Source organism: Ischnura elegans, chromosome 8 (assembly GCF_921293095.1).
Source record: "Ischnura elegans chromosome 8, ioIscEleg1.1, whole genome shotgun sequence".
Taxonomy (NCBI): Eukaryota; Metazoa; Arthropoda; class Insecta; order Odonata; family Coenagrionidae; genus Ischnura; species Ischnura elegans.
The window spans coordinates 29,158,826-29,174,832 of NC_060253.1; the positions used below are offsets into that span (position 1 = coordinate 29,158,826).

The following is a 16,007-nucleotide window of genomic DNA, read 5'->3' on the forward strand; positions in this document are numbered from 1 at the left end:
CGAAATTTGTGGCCATTATTGTATTTTCTTTCTATATCATAAGTGTCGGGGGCTTACTTTGAATGCTATTCTGAAATATTTCGGTAAGAATCGAGAAAAAAATATAGAATAGTGAAAACGTTCGTTAGAAAAATGTTGCGCCGTGTTTGTAAAAATATTTCAGAATTTCAATCTGAAACCTATCAAACTGATTGCTCTTACCAAGATGGAAAATCTTTATCTAAAGCAAACAACATATGCTATCGGGATTATTAAATTTCTAAAATTATGTTTAAAGTGGGTCGGGTAGTTTAAATATATCTCAGGATGTGTGTTGTTTTTGCACCTCAGCGAAATGTTTTTCCTTCCCCACACATTGTGATTGAATAACATGCTCTCATTTGTGATGCCCTCAGCGTATTTACCGTTTGAAGTGATTAGCTCATGCGCTATATAAATAAAATGCGATGTGCTTCATAGAAACACGTTCAGCCTAGCCCTGTAAGCGGTGTCGCATCGTCATAGACATTGATTATACCTCTGTTCACTGACAAGTTAAATCTTGTTAACGCAATGGAAACTGGCAAGAGAATTCATCCTTATGCCTCTAGCAGGCACTGCAGATCCAGAGCCCACGAGGAAAGCAGAAAAGTAACCGGCACTAAACGGAGCAAAAGACACCGTAACGAAGAGATGGATCATGCTAATAATATCGGCACACACCCAAATCACAGAGGAAATAATCGGCAATCATCTGCTAGTGATACAGTATTCACTTCTTCCGAGAGAGCTATTCCAGGGGGAGAAAAAATTAACACAGTGATGAATACGACGTACGACCTGAATTTCTCCGGGTCAAAGAAGGTGACAGTGGGTTTGGACCCCGAAAATGAATTTCTAGCAGCTATATTCATCGGGAAAAACGGAAATCTAGACATATCCCTCAGACCACCGCAATGGCGTGAAATTCTTCAAGAGCAGAGAAAGATTGGTCCCTTCTTCGAAAGTGGAAGTGAAATGGATAAGATTTTAGTCGGTGATATCAGTGTGCAATTTTGTGAGCTTAATGGTGAAAAACTAATGAAGTTAGTAAAAATAGTGGACGGAGTGGAGAAATATTGCGTGTGGCTAGGGTCAGCCTCTTGGCGTGGTCTCCTGAGTTTAGAGAAATGTATCAACCATGCCATAGAACAGTGCTTGAATTGGGGGGAGGAATTTCCAAATGTTATGGATAATTTGGTTAAATTATTAGCAGAAAAATAGAAAACAACTGCAATGGGTGCAGAGGTAAAACATCCACTCATGTGTGCAAAAATATAGAAAATATTTCGGATAACATATTTAAGTTTCTTGAAAATGTGGATGACGAACTAGCTGAATACGGAACAGATTTGGACGTCAGCAAAAGATTTGTATTTGAAATGTGTGCAAGTTTCAATGAAAAAGTAAACGAGTTGATTTTGAAATAAATATTCCATGTGGAAATATCTATAATTGTACAAATTGACAAAATAAAATGAACCAATTAAAATCACCCCATATGTTTGACTTTTATTTTTGATGTGACATAACTTTCAGGCCTATTGATTGTGTACTTCGCGGTTGTGATCAAGAGTGAATATAGACCGGGAAAGATTCAAATCGCACCACCGTATAACCGCGGACTTGCCCTTCGAACGATTCATGGCGTAGCCTTTTGCTGTCTTTCTCAACAAAGTTCTCTCTTTGTTACACTGATCTAAGTTTTGCGTGTACTTTAATTGTTATGCATTGAATCAAATTGTGATATTTTTTTCTCAAAAGCTTTTGTCATAATAGTCGTGGGTTATACTTACGCTGTGAGGACTGGCTGGTTCACACCATCACCGTAATGAGACATAGCATTCAGATTTAATCTTCGGGAGAGGGCATTGGTAATTAGGGCCAGTCAGTCACTCTTACTTGTCTCAATGAGGTTCTTCCGTGAGGGACAGTTAATGGTTGCAAAAAGAGGGGAAGAACAGGACACGCGGTGCGTAAATGGTGAATAATCACACGTTTCAAATATTTGAGGCCACAATGACGAGGATCAGAAGGAGTTAACTTTATGATCCACCCATTAATCGCAATGAAGACCCAACATTTATTTATCAAGTCAGTTCTGGTACTGCGAGGATGGAAACTCGGAAGCCTGTGATTCATATAAAATATTGAATACGTTAGGAAACAAACCACATTTTCAATTGTCTTCGTAGACCAGTGGAACCATCTCCGCCTGTCATGAGGACGGACGTATGATCGAAACCAGCTGAAGGAAATTAATTTTTTTCAGAATCCGAATATTCCTGAAATTAGTTGGAAATACTGACTATTCATTTGGGGAGTCTGGGACAATTGGGATTGGGAGGAAGAATGTGGGTGGGAGAAGGTGGCGCCGGGGCGGTTGGGGTTTGTTGTGTCTACCCCATCCACCCCACTAAGTAGTTACAAGCATAGAAGTGAGGAAACAATTTATCAGATGCTACGTATGGAGTATGTTCCTCTATGGAAGCGAGGCTTGGACGCTGACATCAGCAGAGAAGTCAAGAGTGGAAGTATTCGAAATGTGGTGCTACCGAAGAATGATGAAGATAATATGGATTGACCGAGTAAGTTACGGGGAAGTGCTAAAAACAGTGGCGGCTTGTCAGTCAAATGCTCGAGGGAGCACACTTCACCGGGGTGGGGGGGGGGGGGGGTTCAACATTTTTGAATACTTCGTATATTTTAGTAAGTTTTTAAGGCTATCTAGGTATTAAATTTGTTCAATTTTAAATGATATAATTTAAATGTTTACAATTATAAAATTTAAACCAAAACAAGGTATTCTGCAACACTGCAGCACCAAGTAGACGCCAGATTATAATTCCGCCAGCCGTAGCGGCGATGTCATCTCACTAGATACGTCGCTCTGCGCATGCTCGGGCGGCGTCCCAAGACTTCCATAAGGCACAAGCTTAGACGCGTTATAGCACCAGTAGCCCCCACCACTACCACTTTTCATATAATTGCATGGCGATGGATTAGGACGTTCTGGCCAGCGCCCCGCAGCTACAAATGCGAACTTCTCGCGCTCTTTTTGCGTGTTTTCTCTGAATTTTCGATGTATGCGATTGAAAAAAAAACACTTTGGTTAGTTTGATATACAATTATAAATGAATGGGTATTTATTTTTTTTCCTTCTTCAAATCTTTGGGTGGGGCGACGTCCGAGAGTCCCTTTGGGCAAGCCGCAACTGGGTAAGAAAAGCGGGAGAAAAGGCCTCATGACGGCTTGATGAAGACAATCGTAGATGGACAGGTGGAAGGGAAGAAGGGCAGGGGACGACCCCGAATGTGTTAATTAGGACAGGTTATGAAGGATGTAAAAGAGAAGAAATACGTCGCAATGCTAGCGGATAGGAGAGAGGAATGAAGAGGTGTGTCAATACAATCTTAGGAGTGTAATTAATGATGATGATGATTTTACCGATAATGATTCAGAATTAATTCTATTTGCATTGAAACATTTTATTTACTACAAAGGCACAATGGGAAATAGTACAAAAAAGCAAAGACATATTGCATAAGGCCCATGGAACAATGGTAACAGGGTCTCAAGCCAATCAAAAAAAAATACTTCATGCGTAATTTCAGGTTCTCCAGGAAAATTTTACAAAATTTTTAAGTTAATATTTCGTGATTTATGCAAAGTATAATAATTTTAAAACACCCAAAAACACTTCAATATTCTTAAATAAAATTACATTTATGCATTATATTACTTTCTTAATATAAGGTCGAACAAAAATTTATAGAATATTTACACATAATTTATGAAAGTCTCAATTGATGACTAGGAAACGTCATAAGGCTAACACAAATATGTACTATCAGGGCTGATTCATCATTCAATTATTATAAATAAAAACACATCAACGTAAAAAATTAAAATTAACTTTAGAACTTAAACATAAAAATTATCGCCAAGAAATGGTCAACTTGTAGTGCGACCATTAATGAGACAACTATCAAGAGAGCTAATTATTCAACCTCAAGAGAGCATTCGTAAGTATGTAGCCGAAAAATACATGGCCAATTGATACATGGCCAATTAATACATAGACGCCAGTGGCGCAGCAACGAGGGCGGGATGTTTGGGGGTAAACCCCCCTCCCTGAGGTAAAAGAATTCAATATGGCAAATTTTGTCATTAACATTAGGGGGACGGAAGACTCGCAAAAAAACATCAAACCATTCACACAGCCGTAAAACTCACCATATTGAACCATTTATCTTAAACATTTTCTAGGGGAGGGCCCCCGCACTTCCCGCTTACCCTGGACGGTATTCCATACCCCCCAGACCCACCAGTATAAGGTGCGTCTAAAATCCCCCCCAGTCTTAATTCCTAGCTGCGCCACTGATGGGCACTTCTTTGCAAATTGGAAAGTGTCCAAATATGGTTCAAAAAAAGGAATGTCCAACGCTTGATGAAGCAGCGAGTCGATCATTTTTATTCCACCAGGGACACGTAGTCCAGGAATCACTGACGGCCGCTGAGGCATGTCCACATTATGGGTCTGTTGATGAAATCTTCACGGGAAATCAGCCGGGTAATGATGGTCATAACCATTCCTTCTATTGATATTCGCCCTGAAGACGATGGCAGAGAAGGCCATCGAAACGTTGGCAGCAATGACCATCATTACCCGGCTGATTCCCCGTGAAGATTTCATCAACAGCATTCGCCGGGAAAGCACCCAATCCTTCTTCATTATGGGTCTGGCTAATCATCCGTTGGTCGACACTCGCAGCCTGATGGATTGGTAAATGGCATTTTCACAAATCTTGTGTTTTTGTATTGGTCGGTTTCTTTGTACTCCCGATACACTGTTACATTTCCGGTAGGCTTGAGGATGTGATGTGGGTCCACACAGCATCCGGAAATTTCTGGGCATCTGAAACGAATAAATACGCGCACTTGAGCATTTTGACTTGAGATGCATTTCGCAATGCGAAATGATCATCGACATTGAAATATTCTCTTGAACCTAGAGCAGAATATTTTAAGCTTTAAACAACATATGAATGATTAAACAAGACAATCAGATGCACCCAACATGCTTTACGTCATCCAAAGGAATGGTTCGTTTCATTGACCAATTTTATGAACCCAAAATTCTACCAATATATTCGAAAACTGTTGAGATTGTAGTATGCCCAGTAGCAACAAACCTGAAGGAATTTGATATGTTTGTGTGCGAGACTTGGCATCGTAGTTACATCGAAATTAGACGTGGTTATATACCTAATACAGTCGATTCCATAGTGTACATCCTAAATATTCGTTTAAATATGAAATATTAGTTCAAGCATAACGGGAATAGCCACGGTAAAATCTCTATGGAGTCACCTTCACACAATCTTGCCAACATTTTCACCACAAATTTCCTTTACTTTTCAAGAAGTGTCGGTGGTAATGGGTGAAAGCACTTGCCCGCACAGTCAGGATTACTTGTTCGAACCTCCAACAAGGCATTTTATTTTTTTCTCTGTTGAATTTTCGCACAATGAAATACAATTTAGAACATATATTGAAAGGTGCAACATTAGTGACTGTTCGTCATTTTCGTACGAAATACAATGGTGTTACATAAATAACCGAGTACGTGCAAAACAAATAACAATCTAACCACATTTTTCATTATTTTAACCTACACAACTCGAGGCATTGATAATAATAGACACCATTCAACCTAATTTAATCACTGTATTTCCTTCCAACGTACCTGCACCTTTACGAAGTTTTTTAGGATGTTTACGGCATGCCATGAAGGCCATAACATTGTTGAAGAAGGTCAATATTCATATTGAAATGATATACAAAATGAAAATTTGACAATTTGGTTAAACCACTGAGTAAGTAAGCCATATGTTGTTGGAAAAAGGGATGGATGTCCCGACTACCTGTATTTTAGTTCTTATGACACATGGCCTAAACAATCAACCGTACTCTCAGGAGAATGAAAGAACAAACTCGTTTTAAATTTACCATCATTCCCGTAATTTGCAGAAAACGACAGGGGATTACAATAAAAAAAACTACAAACGGACAATTCTAAAATAACTTTACCCCGCAATAACGCCAATTATGTGACAATCTATCGATTAGCACTAATGTATACTCGTATATACCTCTCGCCTGCATTGTGAAGTGTCAAACCTGGCAGGAGGTTGTTTTCGCTGCTAACTTGTCTTTTGAAAATAGGTCTCTGAACACCTATTTAGGTAAAGACGTTTCTGAAAAGTAGGTGTAATTATTAAGCTAAAAGTTATAACAATATGGCTGTAAAGTCATCTATTTTTTTATTATGAGCATTTAATATACGTCTTACAAGCCATCAAGGAAAAACGTAATTCGCACCGCCGCCATCTTGAATGACGTCAGCTCATGCAATAGTGTTGTACTTAACCAAGAGAACCTTGGTTCTTAACCACCTTGACGGTGCACATTATTGAAGTTTACAGCGGAGATATTGTGGTTATTACGCCGTATTTTTCGTGTCGTAGTTATTCCTCGATATGTCGCAGCGTATAGCTTCAAGTACTGCATTGTGCCAAAGTGCAGAAATACGACCATAAATGCTCCAAATAAATATTTTCATACGGTCGCCCAAGACGTAGAACGAAGATTTTTTCGGATGAGAAAGTGCCGACGAATGTGAATGAATGAAAAAAATTAATTCTAATATTAACGCATTGTTTATCAGATTTGACACAATCCTATACCTACTCATCTTCACCAGTTGGAAGTTTTTTCACTTGCTGGCTTTATCCACTTCGAGGGGATCTCTGTCCGACACTTTTTGAAAAAATTGTATTCCTCAAGGAGACTAATGCAACCATATAGAGCAACATTTGAGAAGTTTTACTTTAAAAAATAAAATATATATTTTTAAAACATACCTTTCTCGTTTACTATTTGTAACTATCCTTACGAGCAAAAGCAGGTTAAATATTTTTTAAGATCTCTTAGTTTCCATAAGGTGAGGTGGGGTGGATCAGTGCGACTGCGGGGTAAGTGCGACTCCCCTTCAGGAAAATCGTATTTCCGTTCTCGAAGCAGGTGGCGGTGGTGCAACATATTCCACACATTGTTATGAAACCAGAGCCAACGACTTTGTAATACTTATCCCTTAATTTCTCGTTCCACATGCTTAGGAAATATACCTGTCCGTTCATCTCGTAGTCCTAGTTGGTTGTGAGGAGAGTCTTCACTGCAGTTCCCTCTGAATCAACGTATCGGAGGTGTTAGGTAAGAACTATATCTTGGTTTCTCTTCTTCATGGATTGGTTTTCCTTGCTTTACTTTAAACTTAGGAACTCGGGTCATTATATTTAGTTTAGATGTGGGGTCGCACTTTCCCCGTCGTAACCATCATTTCCTTCCTTCCGGGGCACGACCCTGTTGCCTGGGGTAAGTGCGACCCCCTGTCGCACTTACCCCAGGCTACGAGGTTGAAGTATGGATTGAATTTTTAGTTTCTGACTAACAGTTCTTGCGTTAAACTTTTAGTTTCTGTCTGGCAGTTCTTGCGTTAAACTTTCTTAAATGTTGCAAAACACCGAAGTTTATAAAAATAGGTCTTTTAATTAGTCCTCTCATCAACTTTTATTTTGAAGGTTTATTTGATAAAGATAGCTTACTTCAGTTTGTTGATTGATTATGATAGGGCATTGGATATCATGTCTTCTGACGAGGAGGATGTAGACGACATGGCATTAATGCCTGAAACAAGATAGCATGAGTCGAAAAAGCTTAACAAATTCGGTGACTAACATTCAAAGTGGAGATTGGATTCTGGCTAGATTCAGCAGCAAAAAGTCAGTTGCTCACTATGTAGGGAAAATTCTGGAGATTAATGAATAAGGTGATGCCGTGGTTTGCTTTTTGAGGACATTTTTTGGAACTGAAATAAGTTAAACATGTCCATGGAATGAGGATTCCAGCGAAATACTTATGGAAGGTGTTGTAAAAATATTACCGAAGCCCTCTGTCGTAAGCCGTCGACCAGCCGGCTTACAAATGTTATTTTTTTATTTCAAAAAGTATTTCAAATACTGTTTTAGATTTCAAACTCCCAAGTCACAGGTTTTGTGCATTTCAATTTTGCCCAGCCCTACTTACACAATACTTGAACTGCTCTCAGAACTAGCTATGCAATCATCGCAAGAAAGGCTGTTAACTTCCACCTCACCGTCCTCCTCAAAAACTCGTTCCTCCACGTAATAGGTTGTGCTCGGGGCACACACGAGCTCGAACTATACATTCGTTTTCATTGTGCATAATTTGCACGCAACCAATGGCAATCTGAACATATGCTTAGATTGTGCCAATGGCGTCGTCAGCGTAATCTTTCCGTCCGACCCTAATGAATGGAATTTCATTGTTAAATTTCATAAACACCTTTTATATGTATTTTACAAGAGCCGGTGATATTATATTTCCATAGCTATGCATATTCACTCCCCGGCTTTCAGCCTGCATGTAGCAATTTCTGTTGCTTATGTAAGTAAACATTGCTGCCGTTATAATTTTCGGTAAGCTTCCGGTGTCAGCCTTGGTGAAACCAGGTTCCGTGGCGTTTGTTTTTTACGATAAAACCTCCGAAAGATATATAAGAAATAAAATCTCACGTTAAAGTCGTTAAATAAACCGAGAAATTTGGTGACAATGCGCAACGCCACTGGATTTCTCACACGATTGCATGAGCTGACGTCACTTTCCGGCTGGCCAATGGAATTACGTTTTGAAGTGGGTGTGTTTTTGGACCTGTTTCGGTCATTTCTTTTCTAAATTCTTAAGAAAATATGTGAAATGACTGCGTTAAAGTGGCCTTTATGACAATTTTACTATATTTTACGATTTTTAGTTAGTATTTGAAGGGATATTAAAATTTTGTCCAGAGACCTATTGGATTCGCACTATCTGATTGGAATCGCACTATGTGACGTCACTTCCGAAATGTGATGATCGAAAAGTGCTGGTAAGAGCGCAAGAGTGCATTTACGGTGGATTGGAACACGGCCTAAGACGTTATATAGTTTCCCGTTTAGGATGACTATCGACGTCATACCAAAAGCGGAACGCTTTCCGATAGTATGTGTGAAACGCACGGAAGAGCTTAGGATAGGTTCCCGATCGACTCGGACTGAATCCGTTTCCAACGCCGCCAATCCTATGAGACTCTGAAACACCTCCACATTCATTCACCTCCCGTTTCATGTATCGACTGGGAAGCTAAATTTGATTCACGATGCATATTCTTCCGCCGAAAATTGTCGTTTAGACTGCGATTAAATATCAAGTTAGGCAGCGTCTATTAATAAAGTGAAGGGATTTTGGCGGTTATTTTACCCTGCCTCCCCCCTTATTATGAAATCGTGAGATTTGGCTCGACCCCGTTCTATGTCCCTCCCTCTAATCCCACGTGAGATTAAGGATTTGGTGCTTTCCCCGCGAATTCACCCTGAAGACGATGGCAGAGAAGGCCATTGAAACGTTGGCAGCAATGTCCATCCTGACCCGGCTGATTTCCCGAGAAGACTTCACCACGTGAGATTGTTCAAGATGCTTATTTTCAGTGTAAATACGTTAATCCAAGGGTATTCAGCCCCATCTGGAGGCTCATGATGATTTAAAATAAGTCACATACGGGTGTATGCCGCGTGTCGTACTGGTGATTGCCCCTACGTTTCACAACCGACTGTTGGTCACTTTTTTAAGGGAATAATGTAGGAAAGCCAGGTGACAAAGAAGGGTAGACTTCTTGCCACGAAGTTAGTCGAATCTCTTCGATACGCGACGACTTAAACTTCGAGCTTTTGTCGTGAAAACATTCAGAATTGTCAAATTATAGACAAAATTGAAAATAACATATAGAATAACAAATAATATGCAGAAAATTATAAAAAATTCTTTTGTAACGCGCTTTTCTTAATTTAATGAACTAATTATGAATTAAAAATATACTCCTCAAGACAGGATTTAAACATAAAATCGTATTTCACAGAAATTGAACTGCGGAATATTAGTCACCTTCATCATTAATACTCTCCCAACTCTCTTCATCTCCGACATTTACCGACTCCACGTCCTCCATCTATTTAACATTACTCATTTCACTAGGCACAGGTAATATTGGTTCCCTGAGAAGCTGTCTGAGATTCATCGAGAGGGAATAGCAATGCCTTGGGTCAAACGAACTAATACTGGAAACTTAAGGATCAGATGTGACTAATAGTAGGTTAAAAACATATCTCATTGTGTCCTTTCTAGAGTATTTTAGCGCATGATTTTCTTTGAATTTCCAAATATGCTTATTCCTTGCTTCTTGGGCCCCTTAGGAAAGCATTCCAAAGGGAACTAATGCAATGACGCATGTATATTTTTTCTGTTTTTTTAAGCATACTTCTCAAATTCACTGTTACTTATGGAGAAACCACAGGAAAGTGCGCTAAGAATTGTTCCAAACCAATGAAATAATTACACCTCTACTCAACTAATGCCTGATGAAATGTCTGGATTCTTTTAACGTCAAAATTCTGATACTTTGTACAATTTCTTCCCGTTTATTTCGATGAGAAGGGCATCAATGGAGAGATCTGTGTGTCTATCTTTTGCACTTCTTTCACAGTCACCTAACTTTCATCTTCCAGAAATAATTTAATGGGTCTACAATACCTGATCGAAGATATCCCGGTATTCTGCCATAAGATGTTGTTTTTATCATTTGATTTTAGCTGAAGAGGCACCCTGATAAAAATAAACTCCACCATGGTGGGTAGAGGAAGTGTAGTAGCCTTCATGGTGGGTAGTTACCCTTGCACACCATTAAGGGTAAGGGAAGGATAGAAGAATCTTTCGTCTACCCTTCCTTGGAACTCCTTCCCTTGCCATCCGTCTACCCTTCCTCTACCCACCATTAAGGTTAAGGGAAGGATAGAAAAATCCTTCGTCTACCCTTCCTTGGAACTCCTTCCCTTACCATCCGTCTACCCTTCCTCTACCCACCATTAAGGGTAAAGGAAGGATAGAAAAATCCTTCGTCTACCCTTCCTTGGGACTTAGCATTTATAACTGAGGAAAACATGTCCTGAAAGTGTCTCCTCAGCTACTTTCACCGGCTAAAGAGTATTGAGTTCTGTACAAGAACGTAAGCAGCCTTTGAAAGCAAAGCTAGACGGGCTACACAACTTATCTTTAAAATTCCCTTAACGAAATCAATAATATACATAGTCAGTGGCTTAGCCAAGGGTGGGGTACCAGGGTGTTCGGACCCTCCGCCCCCCGAAACATAAAAACACAATCATTTTCCTTCATAAAAGAAAACAAAATATTGAAAAATAATGAATTAAAAATATTTCTTTAAATATTGAAGTTTTTTCGATTATGAAAAGTGTTTGAATTAGTTGAGAACCCATTACTTAGTATCCTGTTTTTGAAAAATTTCCCCACCTGGTTTTGGACCCCCCCCCCCTCCCGAACGAAATTCATGGCTACGCCACTGTGCACAATAGTTTCTATAATTGTGTGAAAAAAGCTCATTTAGAATTTCTTTCATTCACATTTTTAGGATGTAACCTATTTGTGTGGCTGATAATGAGACATCGCGAGAGTGATGTTCAGTATTTGAATGCCGATCTTATTTTCTGAAACGAAATAGGTGTGGTAGAAAAAAGTCACAGCTTTCTTCCACATAGGCCCGGGAGCGAATGTCATCTTAAGATTTTTTAGTATAACTTCCATTGAGAAGCATCTCCTGCCAAGTACCTCGATAGCCGAAGTTGTTAAGACATAGAGGAGTTTATTTTTATCAGGGCAACATAGAAATGGAAAATCATCCTCCAATATGTAGATTCTAGGTTCAAGACCATGTGAAGGCTAATTTTTTTCTGTCTTATAATTTTAGAAATCACTGTTACAACTCATCCCCATTCGTTTAATTTAGTTGCTTAGCGATTTTTTAAATTTTTATGTTAATTAATGGATTTATAGTTTTTAAATTAGTCCTACCCTTCCTGTACCCTTCATTGAGGCTGGCCAAACCCTTCCCTTACACTCCAGGAATGAGAGGGCGTACCCACCAATGTTCTAAAATACCCTTCGTGTACCCTAGCTGAAGGGTATAGGAAGGGTACACCTATCCTTCCTTTACCCTTCATTGAGGCTAGCACAATCCTTCCTCTACCCTTCCCCTACACTCCAGGAAGGAGAGGGCCTACCCACCAATGTTCTAAAATACCCTTCCCCTACACTCCAGGAAGGAGAGGGCCCACCCACCAATGTTCTTAAATACCCTTCGTCTACCCTTGCTGAAGGGTATAGGAAGGGTACACCTATCCTTCCCTTACCCTCATTGGAGGGTACACCTCTCCACAATGGAGGAGTTTATTTTTATCAGGGCAACATAGAAATGGAAAATGTATAGGAATCACCCACTGGACCTGATTCCTTCCGAAATACAAATATTTGATTATATTGCTTGTGGTCACTACTTCTATCTGAACCCCACTTAAATATCACCGTCCCTCATCAGAGAAGAAGTCCCCACCATCCCCTTCGCCTCCCCTTGACATAACTATGCGGAGTCACCGGCCATCACCTAGCAATAACAGGGACTGTGACTCTCCCTGTGAGGTTGGGAAAAGACACGTTTTTCCACGAATTTCAGGTAGTGGGGTCGGACTAGAGATTACCCGCCGACGGCATTTTAGGATTAGATCTCCTTCGGACAATGGAAGCGAGTCTAAATCCAAAAACAGAAGTGTTTAGAGTAGGTAATGAAGACTTCCCTTTAGAAACAGTTGTCTTTGGCCAGAACACGGGGGTTATAGCGCGGGAGGAAGAGAGAGAGAGAGGCGAGAGAAAGGGGAAAATCCTCAGTGGGGGAAAGGGAAATCTACGGGTAAGGCCGAGGTAATTCGGCGAGAAGACAGCGAGGGCCGCGGCGCTCGCGAGATGGTCAGGCTAAAAGAGCGCACGCGGATTTCCCCGCGCAGCGAGGTAGTCACTATGGGAATCCTCGGGAAGAACGGAGAGCAGGGCGAGCAGACATTATTGATGGAACCGGTCGAAGTTCCTATCCATGGGATCATGGTCGGAAGAGGGATTGTGCGCCGAATGGTGGGAAATCAAATCCCGGTGAAATTAATTAATGTCTCTAATGAAGAATTAGAAATACCCGTAAATATGGTGGAGGGAACAATTACGCGGGAATTTAAAATTCCGGAGGCCGCTCGTAAGGGGATTAGTCGAAGAGAGAATAGCCTTCCCGAGGAATTAGAGACTAAGTGTTTGCAATTACGGGGGAAGAAGGAGAGGAGCTGCTGATGATGGCACGGGTGGATAGCGAGGCGCTTAGGTCGCACGGGCCATACGACCCGCGCTTCGACTCCAACTGGCGGCTACATTGCTGCCTGACCGCTGACGAGTGACCCGTGACAGTATGAGTTACGGAGTGAGTCCGTGAGTGGGTCCTGAGTGCTCGAGTGCCAATAGCATCTCAACTGTGCCATTATATAGGGAAGTGGAACCAGGATGTTTTCGTCCAAGAGGAAGGGGAAGAGGAAGGTTCTAGAAAGTGAAAATGTGCAAATCCCGAGGCATAATTTGTCGTAGCTGGCTATTCTGAGACGTCACACAACATATTAATACATATTTTGGAAATGGAAATCTTCCATTTCCGGGTCACTACATAGAAACGAAAAAGAATTAATGGCACCTTTTAAATAATGGAATGTTGGTAAATTCTTGCAGAAAGAGAAAAAAGAGTCATGGTTCCCACTCTAAATCATGAAATTCACTATTATAAATTATAAAATTCACGGTTTTTTCCATGTTTTCACGGTCTTAATGTCGTCAAATTCACGGTTTTCAGATGAGGCGTTTTCGGCAGAAATATTGATCACGTAACAACCGCCGGCCGCACTTTAACTAAAAATGTAACAAACGCAACAGATGCCTTGAATGCAAACACAGCAGTGAAAGTGCTATCTCTCATGAGGTCACCTATCGATATCAATATTCAGGTCCGGCCAATGGTTGCTAGTGGAAAATGGAGAGAGCTGGGTGGCAGGGGAGTGAAGAAGTGTCCGATTTTTCTCACTTGACCGGCCTTCCAATAACAGGCTTACGCTCCTTGCAACAATATACGTTTTCGCCCGTGCGGGAAAAAACCGCACGGGGCTTTTTCTGATAGTCCACTTAAGAAGTGTACGAGACATTTCACATTGTACGATTAAAACACGCGCACGGTTTTTAGCCGCATTGTTGCCGTCCGGTGCCAATGGGGCCACACGAGTACCGTATCGTCTTTCTGTAAACAAAAACTGATCCACGTAAACAAATGCACACTTTCAAACTAGACGGTTTCAGTAGCCGAACCCGCACGCAAGTAGACCGCCGACGTCTGGTCCGTCCCTGGGCTTTTCCCCTAGCGCTTGCCGCCACGGACGCCTCGCTGACGCGTCAGCGGCCTCATGACGCCTCGATGACGTGAGTGAGGGGCATCTCGCCTCAACAACGGTGGCCGGCGCGCAACTTTGGATGCAGATATCTCGGCTTACGGGCACGGGAAATTTTGCATATGCCCATTTATTATGGAAAACTACCATCTTACCAAATTTGAACAAAATCGGCGGAGGACACTTCGTGAATGTTCCTTGTAAAATTACTATTTCAAGGCGTGATTTAAGAATAAAAAACAAGCCATGATTACTTACTTGCAATATTTTCCTGTGGGTGGAACGATTTCCACCCCCAAATCATCCAAGCGAAGATCCTCCGTTGTGCACTGGATTCGGCAACTCTCGTTATGCCTTTTCACATTAGTGATGAAATCAGCCTCAATGGAGGAGTTGAACACACTTTCTTTTCCCAGATCCAGTACGTCGGTTGCATGATCATCAGTAGACGTCGAAATATGAAGTAGACCAAAGTAGTCCAAAGTCCCCAAGACAGAAAGCACAGACGCAACTCCAAGAAGATAGATACCCAAGGCCCTCCAGGAGAATATTTTCAAGACTTGTTCACACGGAGGACGGGTGGCCATGGTGATGCGGTTTTTTAAAGGCTACCCTGACTGATCTGCTCGATTCCTATCGCACCGACTATCACGAGGGTAAGAATCGTAAACCGTAGCAGACGTCCTCAGCGTACGAAGGTAGCTCCAAGACCATGCGTGGGCAACGGGAATTGCAGAAGATGGCTCTACAAGTGCTGCCATCCCTTGGTGCCAACATCGTACTACAAGAGCGTAGGTGCCTCTCAAATGGCCTGATGGGTAGGTAGTTGACGATCAGTTGGCGATTGAACACGTTTATTTTCTATAGTGAAGTCACATTTGCTCGGAGAATTCTTGTGCCATTTTGTGTTTATCGACACGCAATAAGTCCATTGGAAGTGTGAAAATAAGTTGATCATCAGCAGTGAGTTTCCAGGTATGTTTTTATTCCTACAGCTATGTCTAGAGTATTTGCACGGGTGAAGAATTTCCTTCAAATTTATGACAGTGGACGATGTTTATGTTCAAAATTCCAACTTTTAATTACTACCACAGTGTTTGGTGATTTGGGGTGTTTATTTTTGAAGGTTTTTATGCATAAAAAATTGGCGTAGTACTTGTGTGCAAATACTCGATTATTGTGGATTTTAGTAATGAATGCGTAATTTCGTAATAAGGTTCCAAACTCTGGTAATACTTATACAGGAAACCCAAATCCTTGTTTAGGCTTTCGCGGTGTGGCGAAGATTCAGGGTTAGCACCGCGTAGATTGGTCTCTGCAGACAACAGTTTCGCCGGCATTGCAGCAGGCTTCTTCAGGTCAATGAAGTGGAGATCCGAGGTATCTCTTCGTCAAAATTATCAGGAAAATTATCGTCTGTATAAGAGACGGGCGATACCTCGGATCTCCACTTCATTGACCTGAAGAAGCCTGCTGCAATGCCAGCGAAACTGTTGTCTGCAG

At 41.1% G+C, this 16,007-nt stretch overlaps 1 protein-coding gene across 1 annotated transcript; it reads right to left on the minus strand.

Moving 5' to 3' along the window:
* Nucleotides 1-3,534: 3,534 nt before the first annotated feature.
* LOC124163537 lies at nucleotides 3,535-15,212 on the minus strand. The gene is made up of 2 exons (XM_046540506.1): nucleotides 14,763-15,212; nucleotides 3,535-4,936 (listed from the first exon to the last, which is right to left on the minus strand). The coding sequence occupies exons 1-2, from the start codon at nucleotides 15,089-15,091 to the stop codon at nucleotides 4,765-4,767; spliced, it is 501 nt and encodes a 166-aa protein (XP_046396462.1). The 5' UTR covers nucleotides 15,092-15,212; the 3' UTR covers nucleotides 3,535-4,764.
* Nucleotides 15,213-16,007: the final 795 nt, after the last annotated feature.

Bases quoted from the DNA above. Each gene is read 5' to 3' on its own strand.
- LOC124163537 (XM_046540506.1), bottom strand. From the start codon at position 15,091: ATGGCCACCCGTCCTCCGTGTGAACAAGTCTTGAAAATATTCTCCTGG. The intron at 4,937-14,762 runs GTAAGTAATCAT...TATTCGTTTCAG, and splicing joins CCCACAGGAAAATATTGCAA to ATGCCCAGAAATTTCCGGAT.